The 21,506-nt window shown below is 37.2% G+C and overlaps 1 protein-coding gene across 12 annotated transcripts in view; it reads left to right on the plus strand.

Moving 5' to 3' along the window:
• The window catches only part of RBFOX2 (RNA binding fox-1 homolog 2), a 268,119-nt gene that overhangs the window by 221,285 nt on the left and 25,328 nt on the right, over window positions 1–21,506 (plus strand). For 6 of the 12 annotated variants that reach the window (XM_014780792.2, XM_014780797.2, XM_014780784.2 and 3 more), the window contains 4 exons: window positions 5,876–6,022; window positions 9,281–9,334; window positions 18,459–18,551; window positions 21,365–21,425. In XM_014780792.2, coding sequence (XP_014636278.1) covers window positions 5,876–6,022; window positions 9,281–9,334; window positions 18,459–18,551; window positions 21,365–21,425 — 355 coding nt within the window. The remainder of the gene's footprint in view (window positions 1–5,875; window positions 6,023–9,280; window positions 9,335–18,458; window positions 18,552–21,364; window positions 21,426–21,506) is intronic. The other 6 variants (XM_087448966.1, XM_087448967.1, XM_087448969.1 and 3 more) reach the window with 3 other exon arrangements.

Here is a 21,506-nt window from a genome sequence, read left to right on the forward strand (position 1 = left end):
TCTCTGCCCATCTTCCTCCACTTTATATGGGACGCCGCCACAGCATGGCTTGCCAAGCAGTGCGTCAGTGCGCGCCCGGGATCCGAACCAGCGAACCCCGGGCCGCCACAGCGGAGCGCGCGCACTTAACCGCTTGCGCCACCGGGCCGGCCCCCTCAATTCTTAATTATGAACAGACAACCAAGGATTACTAGATACCTGAGGAAAGCCTACAGTGTGGAAGACGGGACAAAAACAGCCAAAAAAAAAATTGGGAAGAAAAAGAACCCCTTTCTGCCCAAAACTACCAAAACAATAATTTATATCCTCAGAGAGATAAGAGAATATGTTGCATCCGCTAAACAAGAATGAAATGGTAGTTTAAAAGGGGTGGAGAGTGAGGGATTCAGAGAAGAAAAACAAGCCTGTGAAGTTAAAAATATAGCAACAAAATGAAAAAGCTTCATGGGAGGGCTGGAAGATGAGATTGAAGAAATAGAGGTCTATAGTCTCTTATCCACAATTCTAAAATCCAAAAAGTTCTGAAAACCAAATGATTTTTTCCTAAGTTTATAGCAAAACTCACAACCTGTATGTAGTCTCTATCCCATTTATGTGAACATGCATATATTTTGCTAAAGAAATATCTCTGCCTCAGGTCTCACTGAGGGTGTTATATTATGGGTTATGCACCATTATTGCATTTCTAAAATCCTAGAATTCGGAATTCTGATATACATTTGGCCCCCAAGTTTTCACATAAGGGATTAAGAGCCTATATCCTAGAAAATAGAGCCAAAGGGCAGAGAGGTGGAAAATACAAGAAAGAAATAAGGAAATTAGAGGACCAGTCCAGAAGATTTAATATCTAGTAATACAAGTTTCGTAAAGAGAGAAAGACAAAATGTATATAGGGTAGGAATCATCAGTGAAATAATTCAGGAAAATGTTCCAGGACTGAAAGACATTAATTTCCAACTTAAAAGAGACCACAGAATTCCCAGCAAAATAGATCAAAATAAAATAAACCAACATTAAGGCATGTCGTATAGCACATATGAAATTAGGACACTGGACATATTTAGACAGTCTACAAACCAGAGAGGATGGGGAAAAAGTCACATCTAAGGAGACATGAATCATAATGCCTTTGGGTTTCTCAGCACCAACACTGGAAGCTAGATAACAGTTGAGAGTTGCCTTCAAAATTCTAAAGGAATTTTTTTTCAACCTAGATTTCTGTACCCAGACTATCACTAAATGGGTTGGTTTAGTAGATGTTTTCAGACATGAATCAGATTCTCAAGAAATTTACTGTGCTAAATTGAATTTCCTCTTCCTCTTTTTCCCCTTTAGCCTCACAGAGGTGAAAATAAGAAATGAAGACATCCCAGAAAACCAAAGGAAAAATAAATATTGAAGAAAATGGATAATCCATAAATCAAAATATTATTCCTGAATTAAGAGATGCCTTAGTATCTCAGATTATATGTTGTCTTATTATGGTAAAGACTTGGAAAGTAATACTTCATCTTGTATTGCCCAGAGTTGACTTTCAGAACATAACAGAACATTTGTTCACAATGTATAAATAAAATATTCCCATTGTTTCATAGGGGAGTCAAAAATTAATCCATTTCCCAGTTATAAGAATTTTAAAAGTTTGAGTTCATCAAAGCAAAACATTTTTAGTGCTCATTTCTAGGATGCGTTTTTGAGACTTAAGAGTCTGATTTGCGGGCTGGCCCCGTGGCTTAGCGGTTACGTGCACGCGCTCCACTACAGGCAGCCCGGGTTCGGATCCCATGCGCGCACCGACGCACCGCTTCTCCAGCCATGCTGAGGCCACGTCCCACATACAGCAACTAGAAGGATGTGCAGCTATGACATACAACTATCTACTGGGGCTTTGGGGGAAAAAAATAAATAAAGTTATAGGAGAAAAAAAAAAAGTCTGATTTGCTCATCACTGTAAAAAGCCCTGGGTCCCTTTGCGGTGTTGACTGCAGCTACACCTCACTGGGGAAGCCGAGTTGTTGACAGTGTGGACATGTGGACTTGAGTCCTCTAGTGCATCGAGCAGTGCTGCTGCCAGTCCTCACTGTAAACTCTTGGGGGACAGACTCCAGCCTCTTCTGTTTCATCCCCTGCCCAGTGAAGACATTAGGTCACAAAATGACCACAGAAGGGAACAACAGAACCTTGGGACGTTGTTTATACAGTCAGTAAAGTTGCTCAGCAGTTAACAATGGAAAATAAAGCAAACCAATGCTGTACTGACCAAGATTTTTCTCAGAACAGCTTAACTGTCCACTTTTCACAAAGATATAGCCTAAAAACTTTTATTTACTTTTTCTCTCCGATTTGTCTGTTTCAACAGTTAGTAGTCTATATTGAGGTAAACTTAAAGTTGAGAATGTCAGATGGGAAATATGATCTCATTTAACTACATTCAATGTGTATTTCTTATTCCTGTGTCTATTATGTACAGAAACCTGCTTTTCGGCCCCTTGGAGTATCAGTTTTGCAGTTCTCTGGCTGTTTTCCTTCGTAAATGTCAGCGTGCCTTGGCTGGTCTTCTCTCCTCCCCTTTTCCTCCCCTTTGTGGCCTGACCTGCTCCTCTTCCTTCAGGCTGTAGACTATATGTCACCTCCTGTATAGCTGTCCCTTTCCCTTACCCCCATGTCTACTTCCACCCCAGGAGAAGTCTTGCTCCTTCAGGTGAGGGTCCTGAAAAACTGAGAGAATGGGATCTACACATGTTCTCCCTCCTAATGAGAAGCAAGGAGGAGAGCATGGGTACAGGGCTAGAAAGAAAAGCTAGCACATGAAATTGGGCTGCCTCATTTTGAATTCCTACTCTGCCACTTAAGGTGTGACCTTGGGCAACTAACTTAACCTCTCTCTATGCCTTACTTTCTGCCTTGGTCAGTTGGAGATAATAAGAGTACCTGCCTCAGATTATTAGGAGGATTAAAGAAAATAGTATATGTAAACGACAATATCATATAGTGGTTAAGAACATATACTCTAGAGGCAGACTGCCTCTGTTCAAATCCCTGCTGCATTACTTAGGTAGTCTTTGTGTTCCTCAGACTCCTCATCTGAAAAGTGGGGTAAAAAATAGTACGTACTGTGTTCTCAGTTAAAAAAAAATTGTGCCTACTGTTAGGGTTGTTGAATGAATTACATTAATTAAAATATATAAAATACTTAGGCCAGTGTCTGGCAAATACTAAACACTATTTAAGTACTAATTATTATTAAAAGGCTTACATAAGGCTGTCATAGAGTATGCAGTCAAGAAATAGTTGCTATTTTACAGGGAATTCCCATTTTTCAACAAAATTCTATAAGTGAAAAGAAGAAAGGATCTTAGTTTTAAAGAGAGGACAGCAAATTAAAGCCACAATATGATGCCACTACCTCCCACTAGAATAGTTGAAATGAAAATGACAATCCTAAGTGCAGCTAGACCTCTCATACACAGTTGGTGGCAGTAGGAGTGAGTGCACCCGCTTTGGAAGACGGGCAGTATCTGTAAGGCGGAATTTACACATATCCTTAACCCGGCAGGTCCACTTCTGGATGTATATACACCCAAGGGAAATGCCTGCTTGTGTGCACCAAAAGACATGTAACAGGAATATTGGTAGGAACATTATCCTTAATAGCCACAAACTGGAAGCAGCTCAAATAAATTCTGTGTGTTTATAAAATGGAAGAATGATGAATTAGAACAGAGAGAGTGTGTGTGTGTGTGTGTGTGTGTATTACACAAATACAATGTGTAAAAGAAGCCAGACACAAAAGAGTCATGCTGTATGATTCCTTTTTTTTTGTTATGTTCAGAAACGGCAAAACTAATCTCTGGAGTTAGATCAGGGCAGTGATGACCGGGAGCAGCGACTGGAGTGGGGCCCACAGGTGCTCCTGGAGTTCTGCTGTTTGTACATTTGTATGTTAAACTTCAATTTTAAAATTTGTGTTAAATCAGAAGTCTTGAGAATTTTAGAAATGCTAGTTCACTTTTTCCGCTTGCCAAGTCTCCCTAGAATTAAAGATTTCATACTTTTAAAAAATGTAGATGTTCGCTACAAGGCCGAACAATTAACCAGTCTGGCTTCTAACCTTCTTAAATTGTGTCTTCAAGGCTGTAAAAAACTCTCAAGAGCATAAAGGAGTACCTCAGGCAACATACTTTGAAGTAATCATTAGTTTTCATTTATCCTGCCACCTCACATACAATATTACAGATTACGTGGACTACACATATAAGTTATATAATAAAACAGTGGTTTGGAGCTAGAATCAGTCTTTTTAACTTTTCTTAGAGTGGTACACTGTCATCCTGTAGATCAGATCTAGTGGTTTTAAAGTTTGATTGAACAAGTAGTTTTATGTGATCCAGCTGTGAGATGTAAGAGGCGAGTTTGAAGGTGCTTGAATGAGCGTTAGTTGTAATTGATGCTTATGCTTATTGCTTTGGTGTCCATGTTTCTGTTTTAGTAACTTAGTGAGTTTCATCTTTGAATGGAATTTGTTTTGTTTAATCTGCATTGTGCCCAGATTGGTGATTGAAAACCTTACACTTTCGCAGAACATTGCTTCATAGTTCTTCCTTTTTCTGCTATTTTTATATCACATGAATCATTGCACATTTAAGCCATCTGCAAGGCCTGAATGGCATGCGATAAAAGCTGCCATCATTTAGATTGACACTTGAAAAGCTGATGTTCATTCAGAGTTTATTCCTAATTATCTTTTATATTTTAAAGTCTCAAATTTCATTTCAAGATAGTGCTAACACCGCTGAGCCAAAAGTATCTCTGATTCACAGTTTCTTTTAGCTGAACATTGGGTCAAAGGGAGGGGATCTGTTGTGTGTCACCCTGAAGAATCTGTTACGGACTCAGTTCTAACTCAGTCGACATAATAAGAACAGCAAGTTCCACTCCTGTTTTAAAAGTATGTTGGTTTAATCAGCTCAGTGAGCCATCTGGTTTGGCATGCACTTCATAGGGAATAGTAAAAACATAAGGTTCTTAAATAGCCAGATGAATACTTCAAAATAAATGGTTTTTGAATGCCTAGAATGTATCACACCTGTTAGATGTTTGTCAAAAGTATTTCTCAACACAGCAACTTTTTTTGAGGATTTATTGAAAAAAAAACTAAACGCATGCCTGGGATGTTGCAAAAGAGATTCATATTAAAAATGCACACCCACATTCTCTTCTTCTCCCTCACTATGGATGTATACAAACTAGCATTTATACGTGTGTAGTAGATTAGTCAGGGGCCCATAAAGCCTTTCCCAGCAGATTTTCTAAATGCAACTTGCTCTGGGCTATAAAGGTTGGGTTCCCCTGTGCTAAAGTTAGCTGGAATTATGTAAATTAGGGAGGAGAGTATAGATTGGTTTCAGAGTTAAGAAGCTTCAGTTTTTAAGCAAAGTGCCCATTGTCAGTAGGTGTCTCCTCTTTATAAATAATATTATAATACTTTGGTAACCTAGTAGTCATCACCTCTGCAACTAATAGAGGAAAGGAAATATAAAAATATTTCCTTGTTTCCTGAAATAATAGACAAAAAAGGCAGTGATCTCCACAACTAAGTACGACAGACTCTTCATTTTTGACATGGGAAGATCTCAAAAATGGAAAGCTCTATAAGACTCTAAGAATATTCAAAAGACCCAAATTTTGTTTGTAAACTACAGCATTTTGACCATAGATAACATCTTTGTTTTCTCTTTGAAAGGATAGCTGTAATTTTTGCTTACGGACACTGTTTGAAAACAGTTGGAGTGGGGAGGACATTAATTATTTTACATAGTTCTTGTGAAGTAATTGTACTAATTTTTCATTCATGGTTGTTTATTTCTTTGCTTAGCAGACAGAAGGGGGAGCACAGACAGACGGCCAGCAGTCACAGACACAAAGTAGTGAAAATTCAGAGAGTAAATCTACCCCCAAACGACTCCATGTCTCTAATATTCCTTTCCGCTTCCGGGACCCGGACCTCCGGCAGATGTTTGGGGTAAGTCTCTGAAGTCCTTCTCTGGGTTTTACAATTAAAATATAATTTAATCCACCAGATGTATTATTAGTTGTTGATACTTTAGGATAAAACAAATAGATTAAGAAAGATCCTGAGGTAAATCAATATTTTCATTAGTCTTTAGAAACTTTTCCTACCACCTAGTCTATTCTAGACATTAGCCTTGAAGTTCTCACATACTGAAGGTGACTGTCCAACCCGGTTTGCCTGGGACTGGGGGGTTCTTGGGACGTGAGACTTTCAGAGCTAAAATCGGGACAAGATAGTAATCCCTACCTTTCCGAGTGTTATGAATTAACTGGAATAATAGCTGCGAGCAGATGGCACCTGTATTCTGTCTTCACTTCTTTACTCATAACTCTGCAGTGCCGATGCCGCTGTCTACAGTCAGGTGTGGGTGGTGTGCCGCCTCTGATGCACTCTTGCCGCTGTCTTCTTCCTCCTGAAATCACGGTCACGAAAGCAAAGGGTAATAGCAAAGCTTTAACTTATTGGGAAGTGAATGACTACTAGAATCTTAATTTTTTTCTGGGCAGATGTGTTTTTGCCTGTTTTAATCTGACCAAACTCTTAACTTGAGCTAGGACTAAGAGAAAATTGTTTTTTAAAAAGTTTTATTAGTATAGCTGCCTAGTACTTTGTCAGGAAAGCACATGCCCTTCTTTAAGTCTTGGCTGTGGCCACTTCATGGTGACAAGGCCCTGGAGCAAAGTTCTGTCACTTACTGGATGTGTTTTCTACGCTGAAGGCAAGGCCAGGGTTGAGATTTAATGATGTTTTTGAAGTATTTGAAGAGTTTTTACACAGGAAATGGTAGCCAACTGTTCTTCATCTCTACAGAGAAGAGAGCAACAGAAAATATAAAGGGCAGCATAAAGAATTTAGGTTACATTTAAGAAGAAACTTCCTGGGACTGCGAGTTATTAGGTTCTGTACTGAATTATCAGAGATGATATAGATTCTTACTCTCTGGAGGTCTGTGAAAATGGAGTACATTCTCTTCTGTCAGAAGTGCGTTTTCTCTTGCATCAGAAAAATAGTGTCCATTGAAGATCTGCCTTGGCCAGTTATCATTGATTTCTTGCAATGTATTATGCCCTTCCCACAAGGCAATAAGTGCAAAAAAATTAAATTTTCCTTGCAAGGAATACCTGGTTGTTCTGTCTTCTTCTTCGTGGTTAGTACCTATTACTTAGAAGGACAGTAGCAATGGTAAAGAGTAGGGATTTCATGCTCCATTTTTTTATTAGCTCTGTAAACTTGACGAGTAGCTTCTTTCAGCCTCATTTTCCTTAACCATTAAAGAAAAGCATGGGGCCGGCCCCGTGGCTTAGCAGTTAAGTGCGCGAGCTCCGCTGCTGGCGGCCCAGGTTCGGATCCTGGGCGCGCACCGACGCACCGCTTCTCCGGCCATGCTGAGGCCGCATCCCACATACAGGAACTAGAAGGATGTGCAGCTATGACATACAACTATCTACTGGGGCTTTGGGGGGAAAATAAATAAATAAATAAAATCTTTAAAAAAATAAAAATAAATAAAGGCAATCCTTACTCTAGAAGGATGTTTTAAGTATACATTAGAAAATGTAAAAAAAAACAAAACAAGGGGCCCTGCCCGGTGGCGCAAGCAGTTGAGTGTGCGCGCTCCACTGTGGCAGCCCGGGGTTCGCCAGTGCAGATCCCAGGAGCACACCAACGCACCGCTTGTCGGACCATGCTGTGGCAGGCGTCCCATATAAAGTGGAGGAAGATGGGCACGGATGTTAGCCCAGGGCCAGTCTTCCTCAGCAAAAAGAGGAGGATTGGCAGATGTTAGCTCAGGGCTAATCTTCCTCACCAAAAAAAACCCTCAAACTCTGAAATAGACACCATACAAATCTTAGTTTTTTGGAGAGGCATAGAAATAAAATTAAATGCCCTCCTACCTAAAATAAGACATTTTCCTCTTTCCTTGATTTTCCTAATTTTCTATTCAATGATGAAACTGGAATCAAGCCCAGAAGTCTTACTGTAGAAAACGTGGGCTCTTAATACATGTTTTTTTGATAAAGATAGTAATGATTCAACCCGGTGAGAAAGCATGATTTCTCTTTTGCTCTTTTCACTGTTTAGTTTTTTCCATTTCCCAAAGTCTGGTTTGAAATCCAAGTGAAGTAGATAAATGGGTATGTGAGTCCGGTGCTTGGAGGGAAGTGTGAGCCAAAGAGAGCTCTGGAGATTTATTGCATGTCCCTGTCAATTCATTTCATCCAAGTATTAATTAAAACAGGTAGTTTTGTCACCTTACGTAAGCTCTCCTCCAGATAGTTACCACGTTTTGTGTTGGCCCCTCTCTAGCCAGCTATTTAGCTACCTAACAATAGAGTTACTCAGGCTTTGTATTTTTAGCTTTGTTAGATTTTCCAAATGTTAAGATATTTAATTAATTACAAAACAAAGTTATTATTTAAAGTATTCTTGATGATGTTCATTGCAGAAATATTAAATTAGCAAATAAATGGAATCATCCATAATGTCCATGAATGTTTGGTATGATGGAAAATAGCATGTAGCCTATAAAAATGATAACAGATATGTATTTATTGACTTGGACAGTTGTGTGTAGTATATTAAGTTAAAAATTTTTTTTAAAAAGCAGTATATGTACTGTGTCAGTTGTGTCTTGTTATATATATATATATGCGTAAGGAAAAGCCGGGAAGGCTGTGTGCCAGAATGTTAAAGATGGCGAGACTGCAGATGGTCTTCATTTGCTGTTTTCCCTTTTCCTTTTTATTTATCTATATTTTCTAATTTTTACAGTGAACATGGTTTACTTATAAAAATAAAAAAAAAGAAGGGGAAGAAGAACAGCCTTCAATAGTATATCTTTCTACTTAGGATTTACTTCTTAAAATTGAGACATTTGAACAGTTAGAGATGTAGTGAGGAAAATCTCCAGTTCTTGTCCGTGTGAAGAAGCATGTAATAGGGTAACGTTGTGAATATCTTCTGCAAACAGCTTCCACCAGGTAGAGGTGGGCAATGCCTGCGTGGCTGAAGTGAAAAAGGAGAACCTGTCACCTCAGTGATAAGGAGAAATCAGAAACTGGTATTGGGACCTACCAACAAATAGAAACATAGAAGTTAAATAAGTAGTTTAAAGAAAAATAAACACTGTTCCTTTTTCAGAAGAAAGTAAAGTGTGTGGATAAAAAGCTGACCATAAATAAATGTGGTTTTTTTTTGTCTCTGCAGCAGTTTGGCAAAATCCTAGATGTAGAAATAATCTTTAATGAACGTGGTTCTAAGGTAAGCTCCATTTCAGTATTAAGTGTGCTTGGTTTCTTTTTAGTTTTGTTTTATTTTAAATAGTAAGTAATCAGAGAACTTAACCTGTTTCTCGAGCCTGCAGAAAGTATCCCAACTATCTAGCTTGGATTAGATTATCTCTAAAAATAAGCTACCACATGGCCAAACTCTATCCTAATACTTAAACGGGGAAGTTTGAGGGGAGAGTGTAGCTGCGAGGAAGATGGGATGTAGGAGATGCCATCCCTTATGAGACTGACATTTGGCCTAAGCTTCTTATTTTAAAGGAAGAGAGAGCACAATGGACAAAGTGAAATTCTATGAGAATTCTCTTCTAAATTCTCTCAGAACAATTCAGCTTTTAAAAATTGAACTTCAAAATGACATACTTAGAACAAATTTAATATTTCAGGTATTCAGTTGACTTGCCCTCTTTGAGTAAATTTTGACAAGGCTTAAATACAGGGAGTGGTGACTCAGGAATTCACTATGAGCTGATTTCCTCCTTTAAGTTACACCCAGGGAGGCAGGCTTCAGGATGTTGAGTCCCTTCAGTTACAAATACAGCGAGGTGGTTTTTCGCATAGGAATGAAAGTAGTAACAGTGTACAGTTTGATATGTGTATTCACTTCTAAATGTGTTCTATATAAGAATTGAAAATTTTGATTGAAACTTATTTTCCCCTAATTTACTATTTTAAATTCCCAATCTATATGATTTAGAATTGTTATGCACTAAAAGCAGCAGCAGTGTTTTTAGGAACGAGGGAATGGTAAAGTCTTAAAATGGTGTTGTGAAAAAATATTTGATGAATTGAATTTGGGAAAGTTTCATTTGAAGTTTTCTTCCTCCTCAACAAATGAAATATACCCCGCAGACACAATCAGCTGGGGCCCAGCTTGTAAATATTTACCTTGCTGTATTCAGTTCTACTTGCATTTTTAGGTTAGACCAATTTTTGAATTAATTTTTGTTGGGTCATCCCTACTGAACTTTGAAAACAGCCCTTGGCTATGATTAAATCTCTAAGACTGTAGTTTGAGAAAAGCTAAATAAAGCAAATAAATGAGTTAATATTTACCTCTTTTCAATTCCCTGCTCCAAATTGACCATACTTTGGGAATGAATACCATATATCTCCAGAGTTATATATGCATCCTGCCCCATCTGTACTAATACAAATGTATCTACTCTTTTAATGCTCCTGATTATTAGTCCATTCCTTTGTAGAATGCATCAACATTAACAGTATTTAATTCTGACTATAATAATTATTTGTTAATTATTAAAGAGGTAATTGTACTCTAAGCTTCCAGTTTTCAGTTAAAACAAAAAAGATTAATATCCCTATACAGAATTTTCTCCAGCACTTAACTTGGTAAGTATTTTTAAAGTGAAATCTATTCAAACTGTAACCAGTAAAACTATTTATGCTTGTAATATCCTCACAATGGATTTCTGTTCCTTTAAGTTTGCTTTTATTTTTTGTTACGTTTTTAGATACAAGGTGGAAGAATGACAATGGTTTAGATATGAGAAGCACGTGAATGTAAAATAAATATGTGAAGATTATTGACCACAGTTTATCTAAAGTAGTAATTTAAATGTTTTTGGTTTTAAGTGTATGCACTTTAAAATATTCTTAACTGGACTCTAACAACTGGAAGCCCAGTATAATTTCATCAGGTGTTGAGGACTTGCTCCTTACCAAGAAAATAATTTGATTGAATTCTTGTGAAGCAAAGGAAATTGATCTTTCTGAGGGCTTCTTTCATTGACTTCAAGGATTTGCTACTACCAAAAATTTTTTAATTTACCCGATTCAATTGCTTCTCCCCTGTAATTTTCATTTTAAAATGACACAAGCTTCCTTTTCTCTTTGGGGAATCTAAAAGCACATGCCGTTTCTCTCAGCTTCATGCTGTGTCCTCACTGCCCCTTTTTCTTTGGGCTGCCAAAGGGTGGACACTATGTACTAATTGATAAATGTTTTTAAAACAAAGCACAGAATTCGGAATTGCCCTGGGTCTGCCTTCAAGGACTGATACAAAATCTGCCTTCATCTTTTGCCCTTCTTAACTGTTACCTAAAGTTCCTTGCTGGAATGGTTCCCCTGGAACTGTTCTGAGGCTTGTTAATAGAAATTTATTTTGGAGTCAAAACCTAGATGCTGCTTCTGGGATCCACCTGAGATAAATTAATGAGAACTTGTCTTTTTGTAAATTAAGTTTAATTTCTCATTTCTTTTATGTTTGAGATTGACTATAAAATTACAACATGTCTTGAAAGGAACCAGAGAAAAGGAGAAGTATGTGGTCCTATTGTTTAGTTAAGAGTTGCTCAGTCTTTTAACAGAGTGGTTTTCTGTACAGAAATTAGCTTTATTGAATTTTTTTTTTGAAGCAGTAATGGAAAAACTAGTCACAAAATACTTCTTACGTATAAAACAGTATTTAACCAAATAGCTCCAAAACAACAGACAACTCTTTACCATGTCTTATTTTTTATAACAAGACGTCAGCCCAGGGTTTTAAGATATACCCACGTAAAAACATAAGTGAACACTTTTAGGCTCTGGCCTGACAATAGTCTACCCTTTCAGCTTGCCGGAAGAGTAGAATTTTGGTGCTCCCAGAAGTAACTGTTTCTTTGTTGTTGACTATTTTCCTTTTTTCTTCTTTGATGTTTATACTCTGGATTTAGTTTACCTAGATTACAGAATGAACATATATTATTTACATGCATACATACATATTTAAATTATTTCATGTGATTTTTAAAAATCTTTTTACTCCCTTCTCCTTTGTGAAAACATAAAGTCAGCTGTATCTAATTTTCTGTGATTAACTGAGTACTATCTTTTTTAAAATGTTCAATTAGGATACATGATGAAAAATGGCACCCCTGTCAAAAAATTAACGAATGTATTCAAATCGAATCTAGAAAAGTATTATATGGATATGTACAGCTTTATTTATATCCAGATTTCACTAGTCATGACAAAGTATTAATACAAACAATAGAAATATAATATCTAGGTAGAGTGGCCATATGTTCTGGTTTATCCAGGATAGGCCCAGTTTATACCTATTATCTTAGCATAATTATTAATAATGTCTCCTTTCTCCCTCAAAGTGTCCAGTTTGAACAATAAGTTATATTGTCACTCTCCTTATAGATTTTTTGAGTAACAACTTTTAAAAAGCACCCTTTTAAAAACCATTATGAAAGGAAAACATGATGTTTAATGAGAAGTAGAAGGAAAAAAGAGCATACATAGTTCATTAAAGAGAATATTCACTAATATTCTCCTTTCCTTCCAGTCTTTTTCTCATATAGAATCTTTTTTGTGTGTGTGTGAGAGGAAGATCAGCCCTGAGCTAACATCCATGCCAATCATCCTCTTTTTGCTGAGGAAGACTGGCTCTGAGCTAACATCTATTGCCAGTCCTCCTCCTTTTTTTTCCCCAAAGCCCCAGTAGACAGTTGTATGTGATAGTTGCACATCCTTCTACTTGCTGTATGTGGGACGCGGCCTCAGCATGGCCAGAGAAGCAGTGCGTCGGTGCACGCCCGGGATCCAAACCTGGGCCACCAGTAGCGGAGCGCACGCACTTAACCGCTAAGCCATGGGGCCGGCCCCATCACGTAGAATCTTAAACAGAACTCTAGAATGATGGTCACCTGGTTCAATCCCCAGTACTCTGGACCTGGCATTCTCTGCTAGATACTTTTGGTGATTGAGAACTTGCTGCTTTTCAAAAGTTTACTCCATTATTGAAATTCAGACTTTCCACCATCCTGTTCACTATCACTCAGTCCCATTATAATTTGTTTGTGATAATTATCAAGCTTATTAAATAAAGAAATACACAGATTCTAACATTTATATCTTCCATAAAGTTTTGTCAACATACTGTTGGTATAGTTGTTGCTTGAAGGGACGTGTGTTAGAAACACTGAATGTGTAAAAGCTCTTCACCTCTTCAGACAGTGCCAATTATTAAGTCCATTAAAGGGCTACAGAATAGAGCACAGCAACAATTACTGAGATGTCTATCTAGCAAATTCTTAGTTAATGTGTTCTCATTACTTCTCTCAGGTGGATTTCTGGAATGAGGAGGATCTGGGTTTGGATTAGGCTTAAGTTTAGGCTGGAGTTAGGGAAGATAAAACCTCTTATTCCCATTCTTCAGACACAAGTAATGTGCTGTAATTTCTGGCCTATTTCCCTGGCTTTTGATTTCGTGCAAGGGGAAATTATTTATGTCTTTCAAATATGGTCGAAAGACTGTCTTTGAAATTGCACTTAAGAAGGACTTTGTGATTTTCAGTAAACTTTGATAGGTAATGCTGAGGTGAAATGTTTTTCATTATACTTAAAACAGAATTAACAGTGCATGTATTTCCAAAGGGCTTAGTTTATTTTCTTTTGTTACCATTTTATGGGTTTTAGTTTTATTTTTCTTTTATTTATTTTTTAATTTCTGTGTTCTGGCCATACCCAGGAGAACCGTCTGCTTTTGATTTCTCCCTTAAAAGTTACATGGTAAATTTTCTTTCTCATTCTTCTGAGATGGAAAAATTCAAAGATTATACAAATTAAAAAATATTTTTACAATGCTTATCCTATTGCTTGTTATTTATTGCAGTCTGAGGCCAGACTAAAAAGGTGACAGTTATTCGGCTCCTGTATACCCTTGATGATAAATGGATGTCAAGGCAGGTGATAAAATTTTTGTCACACTTGATAGAAGTTTTGACCACAACTGTGTTTACCTGATGAACACAGCATTCCTCGATTTCCAAAAGACAGCTAAGATAGCTGGTAAATCACTGATGTAACACTGGTGTATGTAAGTTAATGTAGAAGATCATGGGGAACTGAGAACCGTGTATAAGAGTATAAAGCATATAGACCTGCATTGTCCAGTATGGTGGCCACGTGGAGCGCTTGAAATGTGGCGGGTCTCAATTATGTGCTTTAAGTATAAAATACACACCAATTTCAAAGACTTAGCACAAAAAAGGAATGTTAAACATCTCACTAATACTGTTTTTCTATTGATGCCATGTTGAAATGATAATATGTTGTGTATATTGGGTTAAATAAAATACATTATTGAAATGAATTTCACCTGTTTTTACTTTTTTAATGTGGCTAGTAGAAAATTTTAAATTACATATGTGGCTTGTGTTATATTTCTGTCAGCACTAGTGTAGACAAACATCAACATCATTTTTTAAAATTGAAAATAAAAGTTTACTTTTTGTTTATCTGTTTTTTATCTTCTTACGTACCTGAAATATTTACTCATGTTAAGAGTTTGAGATTAAATCTCAGTTTGACTTTGTAGGTGTTTCCCTGTTTGATACATTGTATGGTCACATCGAAGCTCTTCTAAGGAAAATGTGTTAGTTTTAGACATAATTCTATTAAATTTTTTTTTCAAAGCAAGAGATCCAAATGACTAAACTTAATGTGAATTAGATTTCCAAGAATGAAGGAACATTAAAACATAATTTCATGTAAGCATATTTTCCTCTTAGTAACTTTTTAAGCCTGGATAATCTGTGAATATCCTTAGCTCAGTTGCTGGCACATTTTCAAAAATGCTACATTTTATTGAAGAAACAGTACAATTAAAATTTTTTTTCAAGCTTTGAGTCAATAGTCTTGAAACCAAATTGTAAATGTGATCAATAAGCAAGCGTGAAGATGCGCTGATGGAAATCACCTGTTTAAATTTTCATGCGAGAAAAGTATTTAAGAACAATACTCTAAAAATGCTGCTTATGCTTCTCACCTTCCTAATCACAGACTTTAATTCTGAGGTATATATTAATTTCCTGCTGTTTCTGAACAAATTACCTACAAATTTGGTGGCTTGCTACCACACATTTATTATCTTACGGTTCTGGATGTCAGAAGTCCAAAGAGGGTCTCACTAGCCTAAAATCAAAGTGTCGGAGGGCTGCGTTCCTTCAGGTGGCTCTAAGAGATAATCCACTTTCTTGCCTTTTCCAGCTCTGGAGGCGGCCCACCTTCCTTGACCTGTAGCCCCCTTCCGTCTTCAAAGCCAACAATGGCCAGTCCAGTCGTTCTCGGGCTGCTACACTCGATTCTGACACTCCCGTTGCCCTCTTTCACTTATAAGCACTCTGTGATTACATTGGTTCACCTGGATAATCCTGGATAATCTCCCTATCGCAAGATCATTAATTTAATCACATCTGCAAAATCCCTTTTGCCATGTAAGGTAACATATTCACAGGTTCTGGGGATTAGGACATGGACAACTCTGGGAGGCCGTTATTCTGCCTGCCCACAAGGTCTGTTTATCTTCAAAGGAGAGAAAGAACCTCTTACCTCTGTATTTCATATCAGGAAGTCTCAAAGTATCAACAAGGCCTTCTTACTCCTGCTACCCTAGGTGAAGATGCCTGTAAAGATTGCTTTACTTTTATATCTTTGGTATCTTGATTAGCATTTCCTTTGGAGTATAAGCACTTTTCTTTATAAAACAATTTTAAAGCATTTGAAAGTGAAATTTTGTTCCAGAATATGAAAGTCATTATTGAGAAAACCTTACACAAGCAGACTTGAATGTTAAACTTGGTCACTTGCTGACTGTAAATTGTCAATGCTTGTGATACCAGCCTGCATTCTTCTGGATGCGGCTATCGTGTCACAGATGTCTTATCAACACATTCCAGAAAGGAGAATCATAGAACACATTTAGCAATTAGAGTTGAAAAGGAAAATTAGAACGATTTTAGGATTAATGTAATTTAGTAAACAGAATACTTAGATTTCAGAGCTTAATTTCTGATTTTCTCACCATTAACTGAAGGAAGAAGCTACACGGAAGGAAGAAGACCTTATTGATGCTTTGGGCCTTGTTGATGCTTGGGTGCTTAACCTCACTTTGACTCAGTTTCTTTACCTTCAAAATGAAATTAACAGATTTGTCCTTTCTACCTCATGGTTGTATTTAAACAAGTATGTATGTATGTGGGTGTGTAGGTATTGATAGTCATAATACTAAAATTAAGAACCTAAGTATTAGTCTTCACATAATATGTTATCCGATTACTAATTTATAATTTATTAATTTAACCCAAGGCATAAGATGTATGAGGCTGTGAGAATCAGTTGGAATACGCTTATAATACTTCTAAGATGTGATATAAAAACTCAACACTATCTGTGACCTTTCTTAAAAGGTTTACCTTTCCTGTTGGAGGATTCTCCAGGATTGGAGAAACTAGCTTCCTGTCTTCAGCAGATGCTAGTATAGATAATAAATGATGTAACTAATTAGTAACTTGCCCTTGTATACCTTGAATTGTCAAAGTGGCTATAACATACTGATATCAGAATTTACTCCTGAAAATGTGTTCCCATTGATATTTTCAACACGTTTACGTTTTTAAGGAAAGTACTGACTAAAATTACCCATAGTGTTACATTCCAAGCAACATACATTTAAAATTTTCTGTCAGCTTAGCATTGCACTGTCAACATAGCATCTGGAGTATTTGTGGTGATATCCAAATTGAAGGTAGAGATAATCCATTGGTCTCCTCCATGGATCACCACCCAACTATATAATCATTTAGAGTGCTAGGTAATCAGATCCTTCAAAACAAAGGAGCTGTTTTGTAAAATCTTAATGAGCAATGCACAGTTTACCAGCTCAGTTAGGAGCATGTTTCGTAGATATAGGAGTACCCATGGTATTAAGCAGCAAAGCAGAGCTTCAGTAAAAATAAAGATTCCAGGTTATCCTACAATGGAATACTCAAAGAATGCGAGAGGGACAGTGAAGCTGTTGAGAAATGAGGACTTTCCCAGAAAATCCTAAGAATTTAGCACTCTAAGATATAAATAGCTTGAGAAAGTTTTATAGTTGCAGAGTGGAAAGATAAGGATAAAGCACCTAGAATGAACATAATATAATGTTTTATGAAATAGTCATATAAATATATACTGAATCCTGCTGATGTTGAAATTGGTAGTATGATTATGACCCAGACAGTCTTTTCAGATATCATGTGAACAGAGGAGTAAAGTGGGTTAACTCCCTGGTCTCCTGGTTTGTCTGCTTAGTGAATTAAAGCTCTGCGGTTTTTTTGCAGCATCTACAATGCACAAATTAATCCTACCTCGTAGTAGCAACTGTATTGCTGTTTTATGGTATTCTTTTCCTGTTGAATAGTATGCAACTGATGTCACTAATGCAGATCTCATTCCCATTGCCTTTTGACTGTTGCTTCTTTCTCTATATGGAAAATTACTAATACATTTAGTAGCAGATGTAGGCTTCAACAGATGTATAATTTAGGCAAATTTGGAAACGTAGTTTTCTGAAATTCAGCTGAACATACTTTTACTCTTAAGTGCCAGTCTGGTCGTTTAAAATTGGCATTGAAAAAAAGTCGCAATTGACTGACCACTGCTTAGTGATCTTTTCATTTGCTTAGACGAACATGAGTACTCTCCTCTTCCATACCCAGTACCTGCGGAATTATACATCAAGACTGTATCTGAAAGTATCCTGTTCCAAAAGGAGTTAGTGATCAAGCAACAGCCAGAGTGGAGCTAAACTGATTAGACCTCCTAAAAAATTTCTTTATACAATGACTGCACCTAAAGATAAGGTTTCATGTAGAAGTTACTGGAGAATAATAGATTTAATTAAGTACTTTTTAGTATTGTATAAAGGGACGTGTATTAACAGCATGAACTGAGAGAGAAAGGTAGGATATAAAAAAAAGTTCAGATTCCTGGTTGAATAGTTTGACCCGAGTAACTCTATACCTTAATTTTGGTCTGGCCTCACAAGCTTTATGTTTTATTATTGTTATTAATTACATTATTATTATTATTATTATTATTACTATTATAATTACTACTACTACTACAGTTCTTTATTCTTTTATTGGATTTAATTTCCCTTTACAAAATATGCATGGACCAAAAATGTGACTTTGGGAGAGTATTGCTGAGTTGTTGCTGATGTCAGTTTCATACTGTGATATTTTTTCTCTATTTACCAAGAGATCAGTATTTCAATATAACGTTGTGCATGTTTTCCCCCCTTCTCCCGCTGCATGCAGGGATTCGGGTTCGTAACTTTCGAGAATAGTGCTGATGCAGACAGGGCCAGGGAGAAATTACACGGCACCGTGGTAGAGGGCCGTAAAATCGAGGTGCATGTCTTCAATAATTCAATTTCTGGTTTATATTTTTATTTCTCTTTTTGTGTATTGCCTCACTTATTTCACATTTGGAACCCTGTCTTGTTTGTGTGTGTGTGTGTGTGTTTGTGTCCCTGTGTCCTTCACCTTCTTGCACTAAAATATATAAAAGTAACACTTCTGTCCTCCTCCCCCCCCATGTTTTGGTTGTTTGGGGGTTATAATTTTGATTTACTTCTGTGTATGTATGTGTATTTGTTTTTCATTTACTTTTTCCTCCAAAATGTTCATCCTTCTGCTCTTTTGATTTTTTTCCTTTGCTTCAGTTTGCGAGACTCCGAATTCTTGTGATCAGGCCAAAATAAAACTAACTTAAAAAATGTCTAAAAACTATCCAGTTTATAACATTGTGTCCTGTAATGAATCAAGGGGCCAGCCAATACCCTCTCTCTCTTGAGAGGCCAGTTCGCCTCCATGTGCGTGTGATAAGCAAGGAAAAGAAGATTGTAGAGGTTGTGGGGAGGGAGGAAAGAATCCGAAACTCATGTAGTCTTTAAATATATTTAATATCAAGAATTTCAACAGTTAATGGAGAAAATCCTCAAACAGAGGGTTTGATGGCTGCCTGGCAAATGTGCCATCTGGCGTTCACCAGCCCTTTTTAATAACGCAGTGAAGGTTAACTGGCTCCTTTCCCCTTTCCCAGTTTTTATAAGTATGAAATATACAAGCCGCCATTTTGAGTAAGATGTCTGCATATTTTGCTTTTTTTCCCCCTCCCTTTCCAATGGTTTAGCATTTAGGGCCCTTCACTTGACTCACTCTTTCCATGGTAACTATACACAATGCTGGCGATGGTGCCCGTTGGCGGTAAGTGAAACAAAAGCACTAGAGAAGAAGCTTTTTAAAATGTAATTACAAGACAATTAAATAAGAAAGAAAAAGTCCATCTGCCATCTCACATTAACACTACAAAATGTGATTTGACTTGTTGTTCCTCTTCCTTTTCCTTTCCTCCTTTTATTTTCAATGCTGTTGAGTAATGCCGCCTGGACTTGGGATGTACATATTGTTTTGTAGCAGTCTGAGCTGTTTGATTACTGACGTCATGGTGATTTTCCCCCTTGCACATCTTACTCAGAGTTACTGAACTCCAGTTTGGCTGGTTTTAATAATGCACTTCCTGCCCCTACCGCCTCTCCTACTTTCCTCTTTCCCAGTCTGTTTGTAGCTATGACTGTTCCTTCTTTGCCCTTGACAGCTCTCCTTCCTGCCCGTAACACCTGTCCTGACGTCCTCTTCTCTTTGCCCCGCCTTTTTGTTCTCCACCCAGTCCTTTTCCTCTCCTTTCCCCTCTTGCTCCCCCCCTCCCCCTTCTCTCTGTTACATGCAGCTGTTGATCTCTTGCTGATGGGTGGTTTCTGGTTGGTTCTGGCCATTTCCCTTTAAGTGCTTGGGTGCATTCTGCTCTAGCAGCTTCTGTAAGCTCCTGCCCCATTCTAATCCTCCTCTGTGAGAGCCTCGCTCCTCACTTTCTCCCTTTCCAAAAGTGATTGTTTTTTTCTTTCTTTTATTCGTGTGTGTGTGTTTTTTAACTGCATGCTCTCAGTCTCATCATTGTTGTATCCCATTCTTTCTTTTTAAATGTGAAATGTTGATATTATTTGGTGGGTCAAACTAGAGTAAATGTAGTTTCAAGCTCATTTCCTCACATGGGAAGATTATCTCTGTACAAATCCTACAAGACATATTAAGACATTTTTTAATTCCAATTCTACCCAAAATTGGTCTTTTCATAACACAAATTTATCACTGTGCAAATTTAACATAATGTAAATCCCCAAAGGCGAAATAGGACATATTTATATTTCATATGTTTTATAATTCTTTTAAAAACTGGCCTTTTTTATGACCTGACAGCACAGTATATAATCAAGTTCTGTGGTAGGGCTTTACCCTCCTTGCAAGAGCTTTGAGGCTGGTTCTGATGCTGGGCTGCAGTGTCCTGGCTTCCAAGCTCCATTCACCTTTTCTCCATCAGCACCATCTTTGTAACACCTGCTTACCCTAGCATTGAGAATGCGTTCAATTATGCAGTTCTGTAATGAGGGTGGAGAGTACCATAAAACAAAAGAAACACAAGCTTTCTTTTTTCAATTAAGAGCCTAATTTAAAATTCTTCTGAAAACTTCATTCTTAAATGGATAGAACACGTAGTCTTAGAAAATTCAGAATGGTCCTGAAGACTCTCAACATGGGAATCTAAGTTCTTATATTTGTTCACTAACCTCAAACCATAAAATCTATACAAACATATCAAAAATGCTGAACATTGGAACAGGTGAAATCCAAAATGCTGAACATTAGAACAGGTGAAATCCATAGATTTATTTTCTTCTCTTCCTATAAATCTGCTTCCTCACCAGCGTGACAAGCCTCTGTTTTATTAATGAACTTCAAAGTTCATGTGCAAACAGAGTTGTTTCCAATTTACTTTTTTCCATATTTTCCTTAATGCAGAGACTTCTCTGTTTAAGAGATCTCCAAAAAAACTTGCAAATGTATTTTTTCTTTGGAATACTGGATGGTAAAGTAGCCCTAGTTTTCCATTTGGAGACCAAGAAACTGCAATTTACTCTTGTTAGCCTCATTTATAAACACTTTAATTAAAATACTGTATATTAATATTGTGTATTAATTATTTAAATCAATGCTCTCTGAAATTTACATTTTAAACTGAGTACTATATTATTGGATGAGCAACTCCATGTTCCCTAATGTGGTCTACTTCCTCCCTGCCCCTTCTTTCTACTTTGTATCTTTAGGTGAATAATGCTACGGCACGTGTAATGACCAATAAGAAGATGGTCACACCATATGCAAATGGTAAGTGGTTACAAATCATCTTCAGAAGGATGTCATTTATTCTTGTGTAAATATATGGACTTTTCATAAACATCAAAGAAT

This window comes from Ceratotherium simum, chromosome 25, assembly GCF_057802395.1.
Source record: "Ceratotherium simum simum isolate JZ-2026a chromosome 25, ASM5780239v1, whole genome shotgun sequence".
Classification (NCBI taxonomy): Eukaryota; Metazoa; Chordata; class Mammalia; order Perissodactyla; family Rhinocerotidae; genus Ceratotherium; species Ceratotherium simum.